The sequence below is a fragment of the Procambarus clarkii genome, chromosome 34 (assembly GCF_040958095.1).
Source record: "Procambarus clarkii isolate CNS0578487 chromosome 34, FALCON_Pclarkii_2.0, whole genome shotgun sequence".
Taxonomy (NCBI): Eukaryota; Metazoa; Arthropoda; class Malacostraca; order Decapoda; family Cambaridae; genus Procambarus; species Procambarus clarkii.
This window is the reverse complement of record NC_091183.1, coordinates 38,405,873-38,432,906: the sequence shown is the minus strand read 5'-3', so window position 1 is coordinate 38,432,906 and position 27,034 is coordinate 38,405,873. Positions and strand designations below refer to the sequence as shown.

General features: G+C 40.8%; 1 protein-coding gene across 7 annotated transcripts in view; it reads right to left on the bottom strand.

Annotated features, from left to right (window-relative positions):
* LOC123762065 (protein tincar) overlaps positions 1–27,034 on the bottom strand; it is a 234,150-nt gene that overhangs the window by 2,594 nt on the left and 204,522 nt on the right. For 3 of the 7 annotated variants that reach the window (XR_011230305.1, XR_011230306.1, XM_069335863.1), the window contains exons 12-15: positions 25,800–25,938; positions 23,003–23,149; positions 5,633–6,157; positions 2,592–3,454 (exon numbers count right to left, since the gene is read on the bottom strand). Coding sequence is in view for 3 of the 7 variants with exons in the window: in XM_069335863.1 (XP_069191964.1) it covers positions 2,603–3,454; positions 5,633–6,157; positions 23,003–23,149; positions 25,800–25,938 (1,663 nt within the window). In the remaining 4 variants the exon portion in view is untranslated. The remainder of the gene's footprint in view (positions 1–2,591; positions 3,455–5,632; positions 6,158–23,002; positions 23,150–25,799; positions 25,939–27,034) is intronic. The other 4 variants (XM_069335864.1, XM_069335865.1, XR_011230307.1 and 1 more) reach the window with 2 other exon arrangements.

Below are 27,034 nucleotides of genomic sequence, written 5' to 3'. Positions count from 1 at the left end.
TTGCACACACAAAGACTAATACAAAAACACTCGAGGCAAGTGCACACACAAACAGGATATAAGCTAACCTTGATATCGGTTTCTACATTTTCTAACACATGGGAACAACCATACCACAAAATTTGTGTGTTTAAAGCAGTGCTTCCATTGTATTGTACTGTGCCTGTTCTTACCATCTTGTAATGATTATCACACAACAAATAACATATACTTCAACTTGTTCTATTACTACTACTAATTTCCTCTACAGCTGTTGTGAGCAGTATTACTATGTATTATTAAAATGATGGTAATGGATGATAAAAATGAGAATGATATAAAATATTAAAACAAATAATAATGAAATTAACCCTGTATGATAAACTGTGTTTACTAATGTATTATATAACTGCAGTTTGCATATTTATCTTTCCATTCTATTTAAATCTATCCTTATTATAAAATAGTGACCTATACATAATTAATGGTTCCAGACACGGTAAAAGGCAGCCTATAAGACTATCACAAGCAAAGAGATCATGCATCTTTGCTATTAATAAGAGTAAAAATAGCCATGGGATTGTATTAAGATAGCATAAACAGGGGCAGTGCATGTGTGTTCATGGAAAATATAATCACAAAAGCGTCAAGTACATAAGAAGGAAGTCAAGCTTGTTTACAAATCTTGTTTTTTTCCAGGCCATCATGTATATCAAGATCTCTCACAGAAATAATGATAATTCTGAATAATATCTTTTAGATAACATTACAAAACAGCCTATATCAGTACTCCAGTGTTTCAAAACCTGGTCAGTCTGCTTTAGAGGTGGCACTATAATTATGAATTTTAATGGGATTTAATAAACACAATAAAAATGGTACTTATTTGAACTACTGAACATAAGAGAAGTGACAAGTGAAACAATTTCTCTTCTAATCCTTGTAATCGGAGATGAATGGAAATTTCTGTTTCTACACATAGGTTATCATCTTCTGTTATGAGTTTTATAAGGAGGCTTGAGTACATTGTAAAATCTTCCAAGTCTAGTATCATCTTACTCTATTTAAAAATTTGTTACTAGCCATTAGAAACAAATTTATTATTTTCAAAAACAAATTGTAACAGCCCATACAAATTAATACAGTTAGGGTACTAGTCATCATACTCCTTGCAGCTACAAACTGTTCTATATTTAATACCTTATTTATGTCATGATCTCAGGAAGGACCATACTGTATATCCAAAACACTCAGGTGAACCAAAATTAACACCAGGAGGCTGTTTGATTATTGTTGTTGGAGTTGTTATACAGTAGGCCTACATGCATGTATAAAGTAGGTCACACATTACAACAGCACTTGCCTCAGTCAAGATAACCTTGTAATAAAATATGCTATGAAATTGTTATTAGTGCATTTTCAGTAAATGGAATTGTTAATACTTTAATACAGTACAGTAATGTAACGTGGTATTTTCTAATTCGGTAGATATGTTTCAGTCTAATATTGTTTATTTTAATGTATAAACAACTCTGTGTGCCAGATTGGGAAAAAATACACTGTAGTGACAGCGCTACAGAGAGAGAGAGAATGATGTGTTTGCTTGGGGTTGTCGAATTACTCCACAGAAATTCGTGGAATAATGGGGATGTTGATTGTATCAACACTGTGGGGCAGCTGTCAGAGTAAACAAACTCAAGCAGCTAATTGTGAGTGATAACTGATATAAGCATGAACATAAAGGAATGTTACTGTATTATTATTATTATTATTATTGTTGCTATTTTATTTTTAAACATCATTATACTGTAGTTGCTTTAAAGTTTGCAAGTTAAAACTGCACTTTCCTGTATAGCACATTTATCTGTAGGACTATTATTATTATTATTATTTTATTATTTCTATTGCTGAATTTTTAAAACCAAGATATTTTCTGTGATAAAAGCTTGATATGATTACACGAGAGATCCACAATCACCCATGCAACATATCCATAGAAAATTATATTACCGGTATTCTATAATGAAAACAAATTAAGAGCCAAATATAAAGAGGCAATAGCAAAGAAAATTATGAAAGCATATTAGACAAATGAACTCCCCATTAGCAAGACATTCATGCAGTAGAATGAAGGTAGAAAGGTCATGAGGTATTCAGAATGCTGTATGGTGATCCTTCTGCCTAGTGTAGTGTAGGGTCCTAGATTCCAGTGGTGCTTTGCAGCTTGGAATATGTGAATGAGTACGTTTAGGGCTGGCCAAGAGATTTAAATTCATACGTGTTTTATATGACTGGTGCACGAGGTAGATGATGGTACTAGAAAACAAATTTACAGCTTGCAAATTGGTGTGGAACTGAAGACAAGGGTATATTTATGTTTGTGGTTTACTAAAAAAAAAAATATAAAAATCAAGGCCATGGTGGATTATGAGAATGAAACAAAATGAAGGAAATGTGTGGATAAAATATATGCAGTGGGATAGTGTCTGCAGGCAAGTGTGCAGGATGACTGAAATGTAGAGGTGGTGTGGATGTCATGTAGGAGTAAAGTTGTGTTAGTGCTAGTATGTGTGTTTAAGGGATACATGCGGGTGTGGGCATGAATGACTTACGGGCGTGAGAGTTAGTGGAGGGAGGGGGTGCGATAGGAGAGGGTGGGAGTGGGCGCCGGGTGCACACGGGTACCTGGCGGCTTGACGGCGGGCACAGAGAAGTAGCGCGAGTCGATGTGGCCCGGCTGATGGAAGCCCTTGGGGGGCACAACACCGGCGATGGTGGCATGCTTGGCGTCAGCTGCAGGCAGCCGTCGTGCACGAAGCCCATGGGCCGCCACTGTCTGGGACTTGGTGGCAGCATATGGATTACTCTTCAAGACTGCTCTTGGTAGCTGAGGCTCTGTAAATGTGCTGAAGGAGGAGCCTGAACGTTCATAAGGAGGCGTGTCGGGCTCTACTTGAGTGACTGAACTTCGTCGCTTGATCACCACAGGTGTGGAAGCGTCACTGTAAACAGGCTCAGAAGCCACAAACTTAGAGGGTGGAAGGAAGCCATATCCTCCCCCCACCACTTCAATATTCAACCGTCCTGTTTTTCCCTGGGCAGTGTTAGCTGTGGTATTGGAGGTAGTGCCATGATTTGAAGGAGGTACAGTAGGAGGTACAACACCTCTCTGCAAGGACAGGCTCTTAACACAGGATTCTGGGGGTGGTGGCGGTGGTTGTGTCCGACACAGATCATCAACACTGGAGCAACGAGGAGGTCCCGCTGTTGGGATAGGCACACAACTTTCTGACCCAGAGGATCCTGATTTAGAGTGCGAGGCTGAGGATGAGGAATAGGATGCCTGGGAGTGAATGCCAGAGTCGCAACGCTTGTCAGGTGGGCTGACGGAAGAGGCGGTGGAGGAGGAGTCGGAGTTGCGTGGTACTTCCCCCATCACTACTGCAGAGTCCCCACTACGGCCTGGGCTGCTCTCCTGCAGACATATACCATGTAGTAGTTGTTGAAGTAGTAATAGTAGCGGTAGTAGTAGAAGCAGCAGAAGCAATAATATCAAAAGCAGTAGTAGTAGTACAGTAGAAATACTGGTATTAGTAATAGTATTAGCAGTAGTGTAGTAGTAGGAGGAGCAGTAGAATTAGTAGTAGAATTAGCAAAAATATTTTAATAGAAGGAGCAGGAGTGGAAGAAACAGCAGCGGCAACAGAATAATACAAATAAAAGTGGTAGTAGCCACAGAGGGACCTGTAGTGGAGGTAATAACAGTAGTAACAGCAGTAGCCACAACACTTCAAAATAATAATATCAATAATAGTAGTAGTAGTAGTAACAACAGTAATAGCAGTAGTGGATGGAGGAAGAATATGAGTAATAGTAGGAGTATGACGGATGGCAGTAGTAGTAAATTGTAATGCGAAAGCAGCAGCAACATAGTAGATGTAGTAATAATGATAGATGAAACACCAATTTTAGCACTGGTATAATGTAATAATAGAGGCAGCCATGACTGAAGCAGTAGATATGGTAATACGGTAGTTGTGATAGGAATAGTAGTTATAGTAAAGTTATAATTATGGGAGGTTGTAACAATAGTTGAAGCCTGAATAACATCTGCATTACAATCTCTAAATTTGACTATCATATATAATGTATGTATTTTTAAAGGGGAGGAAGTTAATCAATATACTGTATGTATTTAAACAAAAAATTGTGGCCTCCTGCAAGTAATGCCTAGAGCTGACTAAAGGTTATCCAAGCCCTGTTTGTAAATGTAAAATTGAGAAAGAGAACAGAAATACTGTTGGAGCAGTACTAATAGTATAATGATAATAGTGATAACAAGTGATAAGAACAGCAGCTACTGCAGAAGAAAGAGTAATATTGAGAAGGATAATAATAGCTGTACATAATAGGAACAATAACAGCAGCAGCAGTAAGAAATTTGTGGGTTAAATTATTATATATGAAGCCTTTGCAGATGAATATTAATCAGGACTGAAAAAAAAGGTGTAACAATAATAAAAGGCAGCTTTGCATATGAAACCGATTAAGCACTCAAAAATAAATGGAAAAATTGCATAACCATACATAAATACTTAACAGGTATGGCATTAATAAATAAAAAGTATTGATTTCTGTCAAGTATAATTTTACAAAACTCAGAAAAGTTGACTTTTAAAGGGATTGTCTTATATCTGCACTATAAATAATACATTCACACACTGCATCTGTTCAGGAATTAATAAAGTACTGTACTAGTATATTAAATAATGAAAAAAAAAGACTGGTGGACCATGTAATGTCTATTAACCTTCAGCAGACTTTTACCATTCAAAAGCATCCATTTTTTGCCTAATTTTTAACCTCAATTGAATCAGTGTGCACAAAAACATCATCATTACACATGTAAGAACCATGCCATACTATTCCAAAAATGTCCTGTTATTATGTGCCCACAAGTACAGTATATTTTCATGCTTCCTCACTGGCAGTGTACCAGTAAGTCACTGATGAATAAGAACTGGTTACTTTGTGCATCCAGTATAGTACAGTATACATCTGAATAACAAAATTGACTTTGATAATTAATATTGACATAATAGGTACTTACTTGTTTTGGTATGTCATAATTTAATGTACCATAAACAAAAAAATTTATATTTTACAATTTTTTTTTTAGGATGGGTGGAAACTTGGTGCTTTTGGTCAATGGTGGCACTTGAGCATTATCTTCATCATTTACATTAGGTCTCAATGGCAGGTTTCAAAGAAGTAAAGTTTTTGGCTCAACATCCAGCCTACCGAAGCCAGAGCAGTTAAAGACAACCAGGAAAACAGTCTTGTTAATGCTGGGAAACAAGACAGTTATTTTCCTAAACAGAATAATCTTTAAAAATATAAAATCATGAATGTACGGTACATCTAAAAGGTATGTACAGTATACTTGTGCAGTACTATGTAAATTACTATACTGTACGTCTAATGGGTATGTATACTGTACTTTGCAAATTATTATAAATTTACCGTCAAATTTGAAGTTCTATATTTATGAATAATTCTTGCAAACTGAGCTAGTATAGTACAAGATCTCTTATGACAAAAATAGAATCAATATTTTATTGCAACAAACTTGTCATAGATACTGGTAACTAACCATAGAATTTCCGCGAAGAATGTGAATTTGTGGGTTTGGCTGAGTGAGGTGTTGCTGTTGCTGATAGTTTTGTTGTTGCTGCGGATACTGTTGTTGTTGCTGCGGATACTGTTGTTGTTGTTGCTGTGGATACTGCTGTTGTTGCTGCGGATACTGTTGTTGTGGCTGTTGCTGCTGTTGATACTGCTGCTGCTGTTGCTGCTGTTGTTGTTGAACACCCATGTGTGCCTGTGTCATGTGCTGAGGGACTTGGGGAGGCTGCTGTGTCATGTGCGGAGGAACCTGAGGGGGGTGTTGAGCCATGTGCTGAGGGACCTGTGGAGGCTGCTGAGTTATTTGATGGGGCTGCTGAGCTATCTGATGGGGTGGCTGAGCCATTTGATGTGGTGGCTGAGCCATCTGATGGGGCTGCTGAGCCATCTGAAGGGGTTGCTGAGCCATCTGATGGGGCTGGATAGCTGGTGGGGATGCCATAGGGGGTGGAGCTGGGGGGCTGCAAGACTCGGGGGGAGCTGGCAGGGGTGGCTGTTGACAAAAGAACAATTAAAAGTGTAACTTAGTGATCAGAAATAACTGTATAACAGACATACATTGTATCGATTAATACTTTCTTTTAAGGGATACAGTACCAACTTAATGGAACTAATTATTTAGGTGGCTAACTTAAATGGTAACAAATGCAATACCGAAATCATTAGAACACTAATCATACATGCTTAGAGAAATAACAATTAAATAAGAGTGTAACTCATTATATAAATAGTTTTTATATTTAGAAATTACTAAATAAGAGTGAGCAGGATTGAATAGAAGCACTTTGTTAGGAGAGAATGAATGACTGACATTGTCTATAATGACTTACAGCCTGAATTTACCCAAAGGCCGCCGTCTCTAGTAGCCTTGATGGAGACAGAAAGCTGGCAGCTTATCAAGGTCCACCCATTATTCCTGAGCATCTTTTCCCGCTGAATTTTGAACTGAATGTCTATTTGTGGCTTTGGTGGCTAGGCAATTCCATGGGTATATTACCATATGAGTGAAAAGGCATCTTTATGCCCTACATTGTGGCTTGTTGAGTTTGAAGCTGTTAACCCCCTGTGTAACACAACCTCACAAAGAAGTGGTCTGGGTTAATATCTTTCAATTTGTCCAGTATTTTAAAGGTCCTAGTGAGATCAGGTCTGACATGTCTGGTTTCCAGTGTTGCTAGTCCTGAAGTTCTCAATTTTTTCTAGTATGAGAATTGACTTAGTTCTGAGATGAATTTTGTTGCTCTTCACTTAAGCAGTTATGTTCCTTTGAAGGTAAGGTCTCCAAGCTTGGATACATTTTGTCTAGTGGCTGAGATTCTGTTTTGACTACTGAAGAGCAGTGGTAACTGCGCATGAGCTTAAACGAAAGTAAAATGTGTGAAGGAATGGGTGGTAAAGTACTTTGAATTTCATCAACCCACTTTATCCCTACATTTTTCCCCTTCACTTGGCCCAGGGTTGTATCTATCCTACAGAACTTTTCTATCTTTCCTGGACAAATGCCTCAACAGCCCATGCAAGTAGTGAATGGGGTGATGATGCTAACTAAAAAAACGAAATTATTGCTGTGTAATTAGGGAGAAAATTTGGATTGTACTGTAACGAATTACTGTACAGTGCTAAAATATATATATTTTACTCAGTAGAAAAATAACTATTGAAAACATAACTAGAACCAAACAGCTACAGTATTTCTATTCAACTGATAACAAAAATGAAAGCATTTTGTAATTCACTGCACGAGAATGGCAGCAGTGTGACTCAAACAAAATAAACAATTATTTTTGCACTAATACTGTGATGCATATACAGTACTGTATAATAATTATTGTGAAATATGATCATGTTTTATTAATACACTATACTGTACTGGCTTAATAATAGTTTTAATTCATTACACTACCATACAGTACTACTGGAAAGTAAGTACTACTAGCACTTACAGGTAGTAAGTACTACTACCATACAGTACTACTGGAAAGAAAGTACTACTAGCCCGAAACGCTGCTCGTACTAGTGGCTTTAGAAGATTGTAATTACCATTTTATGTATCCTCACAATCCCAATGTACCTTCTTGTATATACATAAATAAATAAATAAATAAATAAAAATAAATACTGTATAATTAGCTGATAGAACAGTGTATAATGAATGTTTGTTCACCATATAAATAACAAAACTGGATAAAACAATGATAACATACAATACTACACAAGACACTGCAATTGCATACAGAAGAACATGCAGCACTAAGCAACAGAGCACATATATTACTATACAAAATGTTATGCACAGTGCCATGCAAAATGTAAAATACAGTGTCATGCAAGAGGTAACATGCAGTACACACACAAGATGCAGTAACCTTTCTTACCAAAGGTTACACAAAGCACCATTCACAATTCAACATACAACAGATAAGACACAAAAAGAGAACATTCAGTGCATTATCATTAACAGTCATGAACATATGTAAGTAACAGAACAAATTCTAACAACCTTCACAAAGAATATTTTGTAATTGCTCACTACTGTACCAGAACTCAAAGCAAGCCAGAGAAACCAGACTTATTAAAACTTAAAACTCAAGACTTATTCTTAAGATTTTAAGACGTATACTGAAGACTATAATTCATACACAATTTTTGGTTGGCCTCATTCACAGTGAATAATGAGTACAGTAACAAATATTGTACTGTGAACACACGATGATCACTGTACATCATATGCATAAATATGAGAGAACCCTTCGGAAGACCTGCTGGCCAAATCACTGACATGTCTGTCTTTCACTGACATAACGGCAGTCTACAGGAAAATGCAGGTTAGCATTGGTTACTATTCATCATTTTTATGATTTTTTTCTTATATTCTTTGGAATAAAAATTTCAATTTGAAATTATTAAATTACAATTGTGATTACTGTAAATCACGTACATACTAACATAATGAGAATATTAATTGCACACACACACACACACACACACACCAAAATTGTTGCAAATCAACCCCATTACAATTCCAAACAGAAAAGACCAAATCCACCACAGGAAACTACACACAATCCAATTGTTTTAAGTCACTATAATATGAGCACCATAACAAGAGCAGCAACACCATATCTTGAGTTATCTTGAGATGATTTCGGGGGTTAGCGTCCCCGCGGCCCGGTCCTCGACTAGACCTCCTTTTTGTTACACACCCCTAGGAAGCAGTCCGTAGCAGCTATCTAACTCCCAGGTACCTATTTACTGCTAGGTAACACGGGCATCAGGGTGAAAGACACTTTTTGCCCATTTGTCTCCGCCTTCACCGGGGATCGAACCTGGAACCTCAGGATTACGAATCCGAAGTGCTGTCCACTCAGCTGTCAGGCACCATACAGAGAGCAGCAGCACCATGACGAGAGGAGCATCAACTATAAGAGTAAAATCACTACAAGAGCAATATCACTAAAACAATAGTGAACCTTCTTCTTAAATTACATCATTATGGAGTCAGAGGACACTCCCTGCAATACCTCAAATCCTACCTTACTGACAGGCTCCAATATGTTTCTGTGAATAATACAATTTCTCCCACCCTACCCATCAACATTGGTGTTCCTCAGGGCAGCATACTTGGCCCTCTCCTCTTTCTCATCTACATTAATGACCTTCCAAATGCCTCCCAACACCTCAAACCAATTCTATTTGCTGACGACACAACCTTCATTTACTCCAGTCCTGACCCCCTTGCTCTAAATGCCACAGTAAATACTGAGCTAAATAAAGTCCATCTTTGGCTAACTGCCAACAAACTCACCCTTAACATTGACAAAACTTTCTATATTCTGTTTGGCAATAAATCCTCTAATCAAATAAATCTCAAAATAAACAATACCCAAATTTGTAACAAATTAGATGGTAAATTCCTTGGCATTCTCATTGACCACAAGCTGAATTTCCAGGGACACATTCTAAATATATCAAAAAAAGTTTCAAAAACTGTGGGCATTCTTTCTAAAATCAGATATTATGTACCACGCCCTGCCCTGGTGACTCTCTATTACTCCCTTATCTATCCATATCTCAACTATGGTATTTGTGCTTGGGGCTCTACTACCCAAAATCACTTACGTCCTCTAATTACTCAACACAAAGCTGCTATTAGGACAATATCCAACTCTGGCCCCAGGCATCACTCGGTACCCTTACTCAAATCTCTGAATATGTTAGACATTAAGTCACTACACATTCTCTCATGTGTATTATACATATATAAAACGCTAAACTATAATGCCAATCCTGATCTTAAAAGCTTCATAGAAGGTTGTAACAGAACCCATGAGCACCACACCAGAAATAAATACAGTTTTGATATTCCTAGAGTACGCCTTAATCAAACTGAAATTGAAATTGAAATAAGTTTATTGAGGTAAAATACACACAAAGGGATGAGGTAGCTCAAGCTATTCTCACCCCATTCAGTACATCGTGTTAATATATACATATACACACATCACAAATAAACATATTACCAAACATTCTGAGAGGTAAAAATATACATTTCCTCCCTCACAAGGAGTATGGTATCAGACGTACACACAAATACTTTTATGACCTAGGTATACTGTATAGACAATTTGCAAGACACCTGCAGATAATTCAACAAAATATTACAATCTTGGTGCAAAATTCTTATATCTCTCAAGAATATCATCAACCTTTCCGTTGTGACACATCCAGGCTATTTGTTCAGGAACAGTCCTTATCTCAGTGTTTCTATATACACTAATCAACGGACAATCAAGAATATAATGGGCAAGGGTGTGAGACCTTAACATACCACATAGTTTACACTTCGTGTCATTACCATGAACATCTATCCCATATTCCCAGTAATATTTGTACCCAAGCCTGAGCCGCATGTACACAGAGTCACTCCAAGCATTTCTCCTTTTACCATAAGTGAAATGGGTGTTTTGACTCACATACATGTAGTGTTGCATGGTTTGACTACTCTCATACATTATCTCTCTCCTCTCCACTCCCGCCTGTGCCTGAATATTTCTGATTTTGCTTCTTATTTGTCTCATTGTGAATTCACATTCGATGTCAACTTGTGGTTTTGATGTGGCACGTTTGGCCAAGTCATCCGCCACCTCGTTAAGCACTATTCCAACATGAGATGGAATCCACATGAATTTCACACTATAACCTTTCAGCTGTATCTCAGTTATTCTTCTCTTACAGTCCTCCACTATAGACATGAAGACTGGGTTTCTACTGTTTAAGGACTCCAGTGCTCCTCGGCTATCGACAAATACAAAAACATTTTTGTCGTCATGACGTACTTCCTCCAAACACGCCAGAATGGCCTGCAGTTCAGCTTGTGTGGATGATATATAATTACTAAGCCGGAGTTCAATTATCCTGTCCACAGTCCCAAACTCCGTATAATCCCTTATTAGGACACCACACCCTGCCCTGCCATCCTCCGCCACCGACCCGTCGCAATATACATGTAAACTGTTGCCTCTTGGTAACCGAGATATCATGCTTCCATACAAACACCGTAATTGTCCCGGTTCATGATGAATCTTTTTCACCTTGAGGGGTACAATTTCGACGTCTATTTTCTGTACTTTCCAGGGAGCAGACATATTACACTTTCGAGAGGGTTTACAGCAGTCAAGTACGTCGTATTCCCTGAGGTCATGAGCTAATCCTCTCGTATAGCGAGTCTCCCTCAGTTTCCTGGAAGTGTGTACGTCACTCAAGCAGGTCTGAACGCTCTCAAACAGCTTATCCCCTCCTTTTCTCCGCATGAAACGAATAGATACTCTAGTGTTAATGTCACGGACTCTATCACACACACTCTGTAAATTTAATTCCATTCTCATTATTTCAATCATTGCATTTCTTTGACATCCAAGAATAATCCTCATAGCCTCGTTCTGTATCAGCTCTATTTTTTGAATTCTGCCTTGGCCTGTGTAAGACAATACGGGTGCTGCGTAGTCTATCAGGGATCGAACAGTGCTTATGTATAACATCCGCAAGATAGGTACCCCAACACCTTTACCAGAAAAAGCCAGTGCTTTTAGAGGATGCAGACGGGCTTTACATAAGGTGCTGATATGATTTATTTCAGCATTTTTACTCTCACATGTGTATCCAACATACATGCCCAGATACTTGTACTTCTGTACACGGCTCAGTTCCACACCATTTAGAGTAAGTGTTATATTTCTTCGTTTCCTATACTCGTATTTGGTTTTATCTGCATTTATAACTAAGCCTAACTTGTGACAGGTTGTACCAAGTATGTTAAGAGCATCTTGAATTTTGTTCCCAGAAGTGCCTTGTATAAGAATGTCATCAGCATATATGATCGTCGTGACCCCTGGAGGATACATCTCTGATGCTAATCTGTTCATTAATACATTGAATAAGGTGGGACTTAATACTCCCCCTTGTGGGGTACCTAACTGAAACCTCCGTTCCTCAGACATGTATCCCTGGTAATACACCTGACCTTTTCTGCCTTGCAGGTAATCCCTTATCCAGTGTAGCAATCTCCCTGTTATTCCCAGATTGGCTAATTCGTATAAGATTACTTCCCCATTGGCTTTATCAAACGCTCCTTGTAGATCAACAAAAACTCTACAATTGTCATCCACATTAGACAAACACTTTAAGAGACAATCCGCAGTACTTTTGCCTTTGATAAAACCAAAGAGATTATTGGACATGTTATCACCTACAAGGTAGAGTAGCCTATTTAACAAAATCCTTTCCATCATTTTACAAAAGCAGGATATTAAGGAGACAGGTCTGTAGCCTCCGTTTGACTTAGGGATAGGAATGATGACAGCCTCTTTCCATTTTCTTGGTAACTTTCCCTCTCTATAACTCATATTAAACAAATCAAGTAAGGGATTAGGTTTCATACCGGCTAAATAATTAAGTATGTCATACGTTACTCCATCTTTTCCCGGAGCAGTGGAGCTGCCACTTTTTATAGCATCCAGTAGCTCATCGTGGGTTATCTCAGTGCATGCTATAGATCTTGTATTTAAGGCACATAAAGTTACTCCATTTCTAATATTTTCCCATGACTCAATGGTGACTCTCGTGTCTGCAGGTAAGGACTCCATACCAGCAGCACTTGCCCATTTATCTACTAACTCATTAGCAACTTTCCCTGGATCTGAGTGAGCAATGAATTTAGTCTTACAACCCCTGACTTTATTTACTGCTCTCCATATGTCTTTAAGGTTCTTAGTATTACCAATGGCCTGAGCAAAGTCTTGCCAGTATCTGTCCCGCGCCTCCTTCCTCACCTGACTGCATTCCCTAGCCACTTCCAACATTGTATTTTTCTCTTCATCCCTCCTTCCATTTTTTAACCATGCTTTATGCGCACCCCGTAGCATTCTCTCCCATCCCTTGACTTGCTGATCATTGGAATATTTAAATTTCTTAGGTCCGTGCGTCTTGCTTCCCCTGCCCCCGTTATTTTCCCTCTGTACTAATTTCTCTATGTTCACGACCATGTCCTCGTAAAAACTATCAACGCAGAGCGGCGTGTAATGTTGATACCAATCTCCCATATTTTGAATAAAATAATTTTTCATATCTTTCTTAATATTTAGCCTTTTCCTTTGAAAGTGGACTTGTTTTTTCCCCAGTGGTAATTCAACGTTCAAGGCAAAGTGGTCACTAAGTAGTTCCCGAACAACCCGAGCCTCCCCCATAATCCCCTGAGAGTTTAAAACGCAGGCATAGTCAAGCCGTCCTCCCCTGATGTGAGTTGGTTCATTGTTTCCCAATAGACAGGTATCTGGATGATCTTGTAGAAACTGTAACCACTTGACCCCATTAGCATTAATACTACCCACTGTCCCAAGGCTTGTGTGCCGAGCATTAAGGTCCCCAATGACCAGTGAAGGATTAGTATAAATGCAGTCAGGTAAATAGTTAGCGTCGAAGCAGTTCCTGGATACATACAAATTAACTACAATAAATTCCCCTTCCCTTAATGATAATTTAACACAAACACTCTCTATACCTTGCGTTTTTGATGGCGGTTCTACTAACTCTGCTGGTATGGAGTTCTTAACATAAATCGACGTGCCTCTGATGTTATTTGCAGCGAAGAGGTGAAACCCTTTATAGCCATTTAATTTCAATAATCCTTCATTCCTATCCCCTGTCTCCTGGAGAGCTACAACATCAATATCATTTCCCATCACATAACAATGAACATCTGTAACCCTGTTTCTCAAACCATTAACATTCCATGACAACACTTTCAGTCTAGGGTGATCCATTATTAATCAATTCATTGCCTAAGTCATCCCCAATAAGTTCACTAAATGATAGCCATACCTTGTATAACATCTCCCACCTCCTCCCAAGTTCACCAGTAAAAGCGACATTGCGATTCTCAAGAGATTTTTTCAGCCCTGAGATGTCCATTATTGGCCCAAATGATTCCTTCATTTTATGTGTAATTATAGGGTTCTTCCTTTCACTACGACTACCATCATTCACACACACTTCACTTTCCTTCATTTCATCACTCAATATTTCATCTTTGTCCTCAACCACTATATCCTGATTATCCTTCACCGTTTTGTGATTTTCCTTGACCTCCTGAACGTTTAATTTAGCCTCGATGGACTCGATTCTCTGCCCCAGATTTTGGAGGAACTCACCAACTTTTTTAAGTTCAGCCCACACTTCCTTGACCATATTATTATGACCCTCTCTCTGAGCCACAGTAGCCACTTCACTCACCGTTACACTGTCACTGCCGGAGTCCTGAGTGGTGGCGTGGCTGCTTGTTGCTGGAGCCTGCCTAAGTAAAGGTGACTCCTTTACCCACGCATTCGTCCGGTTCACTGGCACTGTTTGGGGCAGACTGTTTTGCTGTGCTCCCGGTGTCTGGGTAAGAGCTCTTGCTTGCTCTGTAACATTCACCGGCCGGAGAACAGCCATACTCGGCCTCTTGCTACACACAGCCGAGCTCGCATTGTGAACACCTCCACAGTTGCAGCATCTGGGAACTATTTTCTCACCCAGATTCAGTCTGTTTCTACACACAGTAGAGAGGTGAGACTTTCCGCAGAAACGACATCGTGGATCATTTTGACATCTCCAGGATTTATGCCCCCATCTGCAGCATTTCAGGCATATTATGGGCTCTTCCACATACTTTGCTACATGCCTGTAGCCAGCCCCGGTGATGAACACTTTTTCGGGTACGTCACCTCTCACTAGAGCCACCACCTGACTCCTAGCTTCACCTTTAATAAGGTGACGCTTGGCCCACACAAATCGTTGGTCGTCGAGTATAAACTCGGGGTCCAGAATCTGAGGGTATTTATAGATAATTACCTTCGTCAGCTTCTCGTTCCCCTCCGGTATTTCCATAAGAATTCCATCGTATCCTTGCTGGGTAAGATACTCCACTGCCTCCATAGAACCTACCGTTAAGTAAGGTCTGTTTACACCTTCCTTCAGCAGGGGCTCGAACTTGCGGTGTTCTCTTCCGAGTTTGACGGTCCACAGCAGCTTCTGATGATAGGCCAGCGTGCATGAGGCAGGGAAGAGAAGCCTCCATCTCCGCTGATCCTCACCTTCCTGACATCGTTCCGTCCGTTTGTCTGCATCAGTCTCGGCGTCGTTCTTCATTCTTTTATCGTTTCCGTTAAGTGTATTACTGTCCACACTACGCCTTGCCTCCTGTCTTCTTCGTTTCTTCTTATTCCTTGTCAGAACTTCTTGAAACACGCCCTCCTCGTCTGACTGGCTGCTTTCAGAGTCCATGTTAATAACGCCGTGAGAAGTAGCCATGTCTTCTGGTGACTGAGTCTCCATCTCAGTACCCAGCATGGGGGGAGGGGGGGGGAAGGTGCGGAGCAGGTATCTTGACCCGACCGCGTCCCAGGTAAGACTGTTAATCAAACTAGAAATGCTCTACAAATCAAGGGACCCAGAATGTGGAATGACCTTCCCAACCATGTTAAAGACTGTACCTCTCTCAACCAGTTTAAGATAAAAACTAAACACTACCTAATAAATTCCCTGTAACCTACCTTACCCCTCTATTGTCAACCCATGTCTGTTATTTTTTTTTTAATGAACACTGTTTGTCAACCTATTGTATTTGTGCTGCTTTTCAGTCATGTTCCCCCCTTTTTTTTATCTTTATTTGTATTTGTTCTCAACACATTTTATTCTTTATGCTCAATTAGTATTAAGTTCTAGATATTAATGTTTTTCCTGCCCGAAACGCATTGCGTAATAGTGGCTTTAGGCATTGTATGTACTAGCTCTATCTATATATTGATCCATTAATGTAACATCACTTGTATGTATGTACCTTACCTGAATAAACACATTTACATTTATATTTATATTTAATAGGAAAATCACTAACAAGAGTCTCAAATAACAAGAGAATCACAGTAATAAGAGCAGAGTAATAACAAGTATTACCATTGTTTCGTACAGTTTCCCCTGGGACCATTAATATGGAGAACATCACATGCTCCCAGAGCACAGAAAATATTGATGAAAACCAAGAGGAAAAGTTCCAATTTTTTGGTCACGTCGAGTCGAGATAAAATTCCTCCCCTTCCCCCCCCTCATTTGGAAACCAATAGACAGATGAGAATTCTTAAAAATAATTAAAATGTTTTCGATTCCTTTTGAAGACGAGCAGAGAGGTAGAGAATCTTCTTACGATGGTGGAAGAATTTGATCCCTTTGCCAGAAAAGCTAAGGTCCTCAACTAAGACTAGCAAAAGAATACATTTTCATATACTGTATTTCCATGGCTGTTTCAAATTCAAATTCAAATTTTTATTACGGTAAAAGTACATAGATGAAGAGTTACAATGTTGGATTTATATATAGAGCTCAATATATATATATAATATATATATATATATATATATATATATATATATATATATATATATATATATATATATATATATATATATGTCGTACCTAATAGCCAGAACGCACTTCTCAGCCTACTATTCAAGGCCCGATTTGCCTAATAAGCCAAGTTTTCATGAATTAATGTTTTTTCGTCTACCTAACCTACCTAACCTAACCTAACCTAGCTTTTTTTGGCTACCTAACCTAACCTTACCTATAAATATAGGTTAGGTTAGGTTAGGTAGGGTTGGTTAGGTTCGGTCATATATCTACGTTAATTTTTACTCCAATAAAAAAAAATTGACCTCATACATAGAGAAAAGGGTTGCTTTATCATTTCATAAGAAAAAAATTATAGTAAATATATTAATTCAGGAAAACTTGGCTTATTAGGCAAATCGGGCCTTGAATAGTAGGCTGAGAAGTGAGTTCTGGCTACTAGGTACGACATATATATATATATATATATATATATATATATATATATATATATATATATATATATATATATATATATATATATATATATATATATATATATTGTTATGTAGCATATAATACCTAAAGCCACTAATACCCATAGTGTTTCAGGCGGGATAGGTTAGAACCTATCCCATTTGACAATTACTTAAGGGTAAGGCTACCTCTCGTTTTCTGAACCAACAATACAATGACTGGTCTCCGTTCCTTGGTGGGTCCTAAAGAGGAAGTGCCAGAGCCAGCCCCGACCTTCCCTAACTCTCAGCCTCCACCTCCCGGCCCCAACCTCCCAGCCCTCACCTATGGCTCTCAGCACCTCTCCTAGCCCTCAACTATACTTCTCAGCTGCACTCCTAGCCAAATTTCCCATACCTCTCGGCCTCCTCCCAGCCTCCAGTACCTCTCAGCCCCCACTAAAGGGGAGGGGGCAGGGCCAACTTATTGATTTTCTTCACATTCACTTGCTCATTTCTTGTGCCCTGGAAGGTCTGGACTAGACCACATGGGTCCGGGGCACCCGAGTGGTCTGAGCCATGTAACTAAAAACTGTGTCAGAGACCTTTGTCAACTTATCTTCTATATATATCATTTACGAAATAAATTTACACACACACACACACACACACACACACACACACACACACACACACACACACACACGCACGCGCGTCTATTACATATTCCCTGCCTCATATTTCCCTTATAGATGGTCCAGACAAGTGCTTTATCCAACCATTTTAAACTCGCGGCCATATTTACTAATGCTGAAAACACCTGCCCCCCCCCCCACCACACACTTCCATAGTTGACAAACTATTTCCAAATCAGGATACTCGCCACTCATTAATTTTTGAAGAGTCAGAAAGACTTGTACACGGAACCCAGGGATCACAACCCACCAGAAAATACATGACCTCGTGAGTAGTAAAATAATCAACTTTATACAAGTTATCGTTCCTAAAATTTTTGGTATATAAACGGTCCTGGGTACCTGCTTACTGCTAGGTGAACAGATGCATTAGGTGATAGGAAATGTGCCTTATATCCCAAACATTTATTTTCCAAAATAAAATCCATGCCAATTCGTCTGTGGAACAGTGACATACTAGCGATGTAGCAAGTCATATACAGTATGTATTTTTATATGTATATATATATATATACGTGTGTGTGTGTATATATCGTGAGTATAGTTGTATACGAGTATACAACTAGGCGAGCATAGTTATTGTTTATTAATGTATTATATATTAATTTATTATTTATTAATTTATTATTTACCATTATAAAATAAACAAGTCCCCAATCTGAGCACGTTTTCTTCCAACCTCAGAACATAGTGAGTATAGTTGTATACGAGTATACAACTAGTCGAGTATAGTTATTCTCTATAATAAGGTGGGAATAATTATAGCGACAACAGCTGGGGCGTTGCATCATAAACACGTATGAAGACATTACTTAAATTAACACAAACATTGAAATTAATTAAATACGTCCCCGTCATCAGAATATATCGCAGCAATTTGTGTACAACACATTCTGTTGGTCCCAGGGGGATGGTTCCGGCCATCCCAGCAGTTGGTCCCAGGGGGATGGTCCCGGCCATCACCAACCCCAGCCATGAAAGAATCCCAGCTGCGACCAGCCCCTAGCAGTTGGTCCCAGCCTCCTCAGGACCCCCTGTGGTCCCAGCCTCCTAAGACCCTCCCCCCATCGTGGTCCCAGTCAAGCATTATGTATACTTTTCACTGTATTAATCCGCAAAATAGTTATGCTTATGTTTCATTCATCATTTATGAATGTGTAAATCATGTCTCGTGTTGCCACTTCCTTTGTATACATTATGCAAAGGTTTTCGCTCAAAGGCAACACGAGTGGCCTTTCCTGGAAATATTCGTTCACAGTTGAATGTTCGGAGATGCAGCTTCACTCTTTTTTCCAGCATATGCTTTGAATGCTTTTAAAAGCACGGGGCTTTTTGTGTGCGTGCGAGAGGAGGATTGAATACCTGAGAGCCGACGGATCCAACACACACACACACACACGCACACACACACATACACACACACGCACGCGCGTCTATTACATATTCCCTGCCTCATATTTCCCTTCTTTACAGTATAATTCTGAGACTAGGGGAGACTAGGAGTCGAAGCCTCTTGGTGTCTCGGATGCTGCTCCGGATCGTACATGTTTGTTTACTTCTCATATCACTAATGCTTTAGTTTAATATTTAGTTGTATCGGGCGGCTCCATAATAAAGTGGGCCAGGACTCATCAGGCACTGACGTATCCATTGACGAAACCTGTTCATCTTTCAGCAATCATGGCGGCTTTGTTTACAATGATCAAACTGAGAGTTTTGAAACGTCACAACCCAAGGTTATTATTGTTACAAACAACCTCGTAGTCCTTCCCGGCTCAAACTGTTAATAAATGTAAACACAATTGAAATAATCGAGGAAAGATGTACAGGTTTCGTAAGTGAATGCTTGAAGAATCCTGACCAAACCTGAGAAACTGGTCTTAGAAAGCCATGAACAACTTTCCTGCTTCATCTGTCCAATTTTGACTGTTTCATTCACACTGACATGTATCCAACCACTTGGGCTAGACGGTAGAGCGACGGTCTCGCTTCTTGCAGGTCGGCGTTCAATCCCCGACCGTCCACAAGTGGTTGGGCCCCATTCCTACCCCTTTCCCTACCATCCCAAATCCTTATCCTGACCCCTTCCAAGTGTTATATAGTCGTGATGGCTTGGCACTTTCCCCTTCACACTGAATCGTTTGCATATACATTAGTCTTGGTAGTACAGTTGGGTTCGTTCTCGACTCTCAACCGGAAATTCCGGGTTCGAATCCCGGGCGGGAAACAAGTTGGGCGCGTTTCCTATCATCTACTGCACCTGTTCACCTAGCGGTATATACAGGTACCCAGGAGTTAGTCAGCTTGTTGCGGGGTCGCATCCTGGGGAGGGGGGGGGGGGCCCTCGATATAAGCCTCACACACACACAGTTCAGGAACCTGTACAGTTGATTGACAGTTGAGAGGCGGGACCAAAGAGCCAGAGCTCAATCCCCAGCAGCACAAATTGGTGAGTACACACACACACTGGCTGCTCTTCCCCGACACAATCAATTACTGTATATATAAATACAAGGTATGTAATGACGATCACGAAAACACTGATCCAAATATGCGGAAAAATTACATTGAAAAATAAGACTTCGGCCGAAAACGCGTTCAGCAAACTCTTAGTTTTCAGTGTGTTTTTCCGCATATAAATGGAATATACAAAAAAAATCTATATATTGATACATAAAGAGAGACACATTCTCGACAAAGAGACATATTACAAAGGGAATTTTAAGATTAATCTCCGTAACAGCGTAAGCCGCTCGTGATTAATCCCCCATAACGACGCAAGCTGGTCGTGGCCCAAGTGGATTACTCTACACAGATGTACAGTGATTAGGACCACCATCCAGGGGGGCCCTTGTGAGGGGAGGGGGGGGGAGGAAGGACATTTCCTTTCATGTGAATCAATGCAATAAGATAGTGAGGGAGGACGAATCGGGATTCGGGAATGGATTTATGGTACATCAGCAGACTCTTGGAGCTTCTCGGGAATATTATCATGATTTGAGGCCGTATGGTAGAAGGATTGGGATGGGTTAGGTTGTATTTGGTAGTCCAGGGTGTCTACACACACCCTGGAGATGTATGATTAACTAAAGTGGGTTCTGCCAATTGCCTTGCAAGTTCGAGGGTTCGCGAAAACCAAAGTTTCTTCCAAATCCCACTGAAGTAATTAATTATCAAAAGAAGGCACCAAGCCGGGAAGGCTATGTAGCACCATCAAATGTGCGGGACAATCACAGGGCGCTAAATATCACTAACGATGCCAATACGAGAACAGAAACGCATAAGGCGAACGATATCGAAGGTATCCTATTCACCAAGAATTCTATCGAGGGACAAGTGACCGCGAGGGACGGTCGGGAAGCAAGACACGCTCGTCCTGGAAGTCAGGACATTCAACAAGGATATGCATGACTAAGAGGGACAATAAGGAGCCGGGCGACGCTCCATCAAGTGTTCGTGAGTTAAGCGTGTATGGTCAATACGTAACCTAGCCAGAGCTGTTTCCCATCAACGGTGGGAACGGTGGTAGGAGGAAGGCCACGGGGACACACTACTCTTAAGAGCCCGCAGTTTGTTATCAGTAACAGAAGACCAACGACCCTGCCAACGGGTAAGGATGGAGGAATGAATAACTGGGTAAAAAGTCAGAATAAGGAATACCCTTACGGGAGATGGGACAAGTGCGGATAGCTTCCCTAGCGGCAGCGTCCGCACGCTCATTTAAAAGAGACACCAATATGGCTGGGAACCCAGCAAAACTCAACTCTCTTAAATCTACTGGAGATAACAGCCAATGTTGAATCTCGACGACCACCTGATGGACTCGATTAAAGGACTCCAGAGCCATGTTGGCGCTGCGAGAGTCAACTACCACCACAAAGGAAGATTGACAGCGAGGAAAGCAGTTGACGAAGAGCATAGAGAATAGCATAAAGTTTTGCCGTGAAGATGCTAGTCTCCTGAGGCAGGTGACGCATATAAGTGTGGTCAGGAAAAACAACAGAGTAGCCAACACCGTCTGCAGACTTAGACCCATCGGTGAAGACGAGAACAGAGAGAATGTGAAAATAAGTGTTCAAGGAAAAGACGTTTCAGAACTGTAGGAGGGGTAAAAGCTTTAGTCACGTGGGTCAAAGTTTTCCAAAATTTAGTAAGGGGATTTACTTCATGGGGGGAAAAACCCACTGAAGTAAAACCAAAAATATCCTGGCCCACTAAGGTATACATATTAATACATAAGTTGTACAAGGTATTTTATAGATATTACCAACGTGATTTACAGGAAATTTGTGAACAAACTCCAGGGATTTGCAGGCATATCCCTCGTGATTAGGATACAACCTACAGTAGTTCACAGGTAACCTCTCGGTGATTTAAAGCACGAAGTTTCCATGATTTACAGTAAAGTGACGTTACTTCCTCTGTGGCTGGTGTGGCGACTCCAACCTCTGAGGTGTAGAGTAGCTCATAATGTTGACCTGTGTTGCTGTGCTCACCGGAATGTGAGCTGGTCACCGTAGATATATAAAGCCATACATATCCAACACAGTACTTCCGACAATGTGTTGCAATACACCAATGGCGGGAAACATGCACATTTGAAGTCCAGTAAACAAGTATAAAGTGAAACAAACACAAAACAAAAAGAGATACGCACATTGATAATCTTTAACATTGATGAAGTTTACACACTCAACATCACACACACACACACACACACACACACACACACACACACACACACACACACACACACACACACACACACACACACACACACACACCCACACACACACACACACACACACACACACACACACACACACACCCCACACACACACACACACACACACACACACACACACACACCCACACACACACACACACACACACACACACACACACACACACACACACACACACACACAGTGAAACTGCTAGAAATGTGTTAACGGTGCGCACTATATTTTCTAGAGTGCTATAACTAAAACAAATACAGAGAGGTGACACAGCAGTAACCACCCACTAAAGCGACACATTTACAACAATAAAGTGTATAACCAGACACACACATAAAGACCTTTAACTTGCCACAATACACAACAGAGAAGTTCATTATAACATGATAAGATACGAGATAATTAAGACATATGTAGAGAAGTTTAAACACTTAACTGTACCAGGGTGAATAACGACCCCCTGGCAACATCTACCACACGACCTACTGTCAGGGGAGAGCTGATGGGCGTGGCTGTGGGCGTTACTTACGGGCGGTGTTGAGGGTGGGGGCGGGAAGTTTGCGGGGTCAGTAAGCTCTGGGGGCGGGGCTGGAAAGTCTCCACCCACAGACACACACTCTGTTTCAGGGAGGCTGCCTTCTGCGACGCTCACAGCAGGCTCCTCCGTCTGTTCTTCCTGTTAGGGAAGGCAGGGGTCACTACGGCCGTGGCTGGCGATGGGTGTGTGGGCGTGAGTGAGGGGGGTGTCAAGGCGTTATAAAGCGTATGTATACAAGCGAGTTAAAGGCATGGGACGTACACACATCTGTGTACGTATTTATCGTGTGCATCAACGAGTGTGTGTCATCTACACATATACGCCAGTACCAACCAACAGTCTTGTGTTAAAACCTCTACGCTACGCTACGCCTCTACGGAGCCTAAAAGAAGGTCGTGGATATGTCAGAAATGAAAGTAGCGGTCTGACAGTTGTTTGAAATGTTCTTACAAGCCTGTAACAGGTGTCAGACAGATGTCAAACGTACACAATGTTCATCTCTCTCACCAATATACAGGATGTAGTTATAAAACACGCCAGGTACACAATGAATGCTGTCTCTCAAACAAGCAGGTGCCACGATACAGCTCCTGTACCCGGTGGTGGTGCCACCTGGGTATGGACAGCTCCTGTACCCAGCAGTGTTGCCACCTGGGTATGGACAGCTCCTGTACCCAGCAGTGTTGCCACCTGGGTATGGACAGCTCCTGTACCCAGTAGTGTTGCCACCTGGGTATGGACAGCTCCTGTACCCAGCAGTGTTGCCACCTGGGTATGGGCAGCTCCTGTACCCAGTAGTGTTGCCACCTGGGTATGGACAGCTCCTGTACCCAGCAGTGTTGCCACCTGGGTATGGACACCTAAGCAAGTCACACCCAACCCCTCATTCAGTTTTGAAGATGTTATTAAAACAAATAAGAAAGAACTTACCCGCAAGCTTGGGACGAAACACAGGTTATCAAGAGTGCTGCCATTGACTGCCAACATCATGTCTCCATTTCAAACCAATAAATCAGTACTTAACCTTTGACGAGCACATTATATAACACGTGAGTGGTTGAAGCACACAACCAACGGCGCAGCTCAGCTGGTACAGTCAACATTAAACTCCACGCTCTCAGTCCAATATAAAAACTTATTCGCTTTATGTGACTTTATTTGGTCGAGAAACTGGCTGGCTTTGTAATATTGTGTTGGCTCTCCTTGTGTTCCAATCCTGGTACTCCTCTCCTTAGTTGTTGCTCTCTTCCCCCTCTCTCTCATCTTCCTGTTGTTAGTGTTCTCTCTCTCTCTCCCCTTCCCCTTTAGTTTTATTTTTTCAGCTCTTCGTTTTTTCTATCTACCTAATTCAGTCTACTGTATTTTACAGAATTACATTATTTTTTCACCTTTCATACTTTGTATGATATTATGTATCATCACTATCTCTCTCTGGTTTTTTAGTCTTTAAAGTTTCTACACAAGAATGGTTGTGAGTGAGCGAGTGTGTGTGTGTGTGTGTGTGTGTGTGTGTGTGTGTGTGTGTGTGTGTGTGTGTGTGTGTGTGTGTGTGTGTGTGTGTGTGTGTGTGTGTATACACATTTCCCTTCCTACATCCTCCCTCCCTACGTTCACTCTCACCCTGCTTCCCTTCCCCCCCCCCCTGTCCGTTACTCTCCCTTGTCCTACCTCAATGTCATTGTTCTTGCCTCTCTACTCTCCCCTTCTGCCCGCTTCACCTCTCTCCCACCTTACCTTCATCTCACATAACCTCAACAAATTTACCTTACAAGTCTCTGACTTTTATAGTTACCTCTCTAATACCATTCTTGCCCTCTCTCTCTACCTTAATCTCCCCAAATCCTTTCTCCTGCTGCCTAATACTCATTCATCTTTCCGTTCCCTTACCCTAATCTCTGCCAAATTCCTCCCTATCCACCAAGTTTTCGTCGTCTATAATATGCAAGAGGTGAGTGTAAGGCTGTTTTTATTAATTTTCTTTTAGAAGAGAGCGCCCCCTTTTCCTCAATAACCTATCCAGGTTGGCTAATACACACAAGTTTCTCCCGGTATGTCAACACTAGAAATGTCCTCTAGCAGGTACTAGTTACCTGGGGGGGGGGGGGAAGGTAACTAGTACCTGCCCCCCCCAGGTACGGTACCTGGTGGCAGTAGCATTTAGGTGTACTAGTATTCGTGGATGTCATGTTTGGTCGCATACACCTCGCTCTCACATTTGGTGGCGTTTCTGTAATATTTTCATGTTGGTGAATTTCTGATGTTGACAGAATTGCCACAGTTGTATGTCCACACAGATGTGGCTTTACCATGTGTGTGTGTGACACGGGTAAGTCCCTTCTGGAACGATCTTATGGTTAACTCTCTCCAGGTGTAGCACAGTCAACCCCTTCCGGGTATAAGAGTCAACTCTCTTCAGGTACGATAACAGGTAAACTCGTAATTTGTAACTGCTATCTGTGAACAAGATCACAAACGACCCCTTCAGGTTTTGCAACTATTAATGGCATAATTACGTTGAGAGCGTTGAAGATAATTGCCTTAATTGACCGATAATTAGATTAATTAAGGACAGAAAAGAAAGACATTAGTGAGACTCATCTTGTGAGGAGCACTTTATGAGAACCACCCAATGAGACCTACCTTGTGAGGGGACCCTTCTTGCAAGACTTACCTTGGGACACCTATTTTGGAGTAATCCACCTCGTGAGAGGTCAACGCTGCGAGAGTTTCCGGGTGGATCCAGACACCTACCTTGTGAGAGAGCTTCCGGGTGGATCCGGACACCTACCTTGTGAGAAAGCCGCCGGGTGGGTCCGGGGAAGGACACGTCGCGGAGTCTAGCGTAGTCTCCGTCGCTGTCGGACGTCTCAGACTCAGAGAGGTTGTGGAGCACGTCGGGGCACTGACCTCTCCCGGAGTCTCGCTTCCTGCAGGCACACAACACCCCGTCTCTTAGTACTAGGTCACCCTTGTCTGCCACACACACACACTTGTATACAAGAGTGAGAAGACCTGTTCAACAGTAGAAGATAAAAGGGAAGCGGATTCTAGCTTGAGAAAAGGAATAAGACATAGGAGTAGACTCTGAGATTGGTATATACAAATGTAAACCCGAAATGCAAGCCTAAGTTACATAATTTTGTGATAATTGCTTGGAAGAATGTAATCAACACACCAGCCTATATATATATATGTCGTACCTAGTAGCCAGAACTCACTTCTCAGCCTACTATGCAAGGCCCGATTTGCCTAATAAGCCAAGTTTTACTGATTTAATATATTTTCTCTAATTTTTTTCTTATGAAATGATAAAGCTACCCATTTCATTATGTATGAGGTCAATTTTTTTGTATTGGAGTTAAAATTAACGTAGATATATGACCGAACCTAACCAACCCTACCTAACCTATCTTTATAGGTTAGGTTGGGTTAGGTAGTAGGAAAAGTTAGGTTAGGTTAGGTTAGGTTAGGTTAGGTAGGTTAGGTAGTCGAAAAAACATTAATTCATGAAAACTTGGCTTATTAGGCAAATCGGGCCTTGCATAGTAGGCTGAGAAGTGCGTTCTGGCTACTAGGTACGACATATATATATATATATATATATATATATATATATATATATATATATATATATATATATATATATATATATATATATATATATTGTTCTATCACAATCATACACACAACGCTTAACAAAGTCCCATTTTCTGTAGATAATGTTTACACTTTTTACTATGTGGAGATAGTTCCCAGAACCCCTTAACTTTTAATCAGAAAATAGCCGAGTAACTCTGAATAAGCTGCGTTAATTACTCGCTATACCTCGTAGTCTTGGAATTAGCAGGGTGGCATATCTTTACGACATTTCTAGCTTTGGCTTAAGTTTTCTCAGCGAGGGGTTCCATGCACTCACAGGGCTGGGACTGAAGTGAAGGTGTATGCAAGACTCTGAAGGTACCTTTGGTCAAATGTACCACTGACGGTACTCTGGTACTGTGAATGTACCACTGACGGTACTCT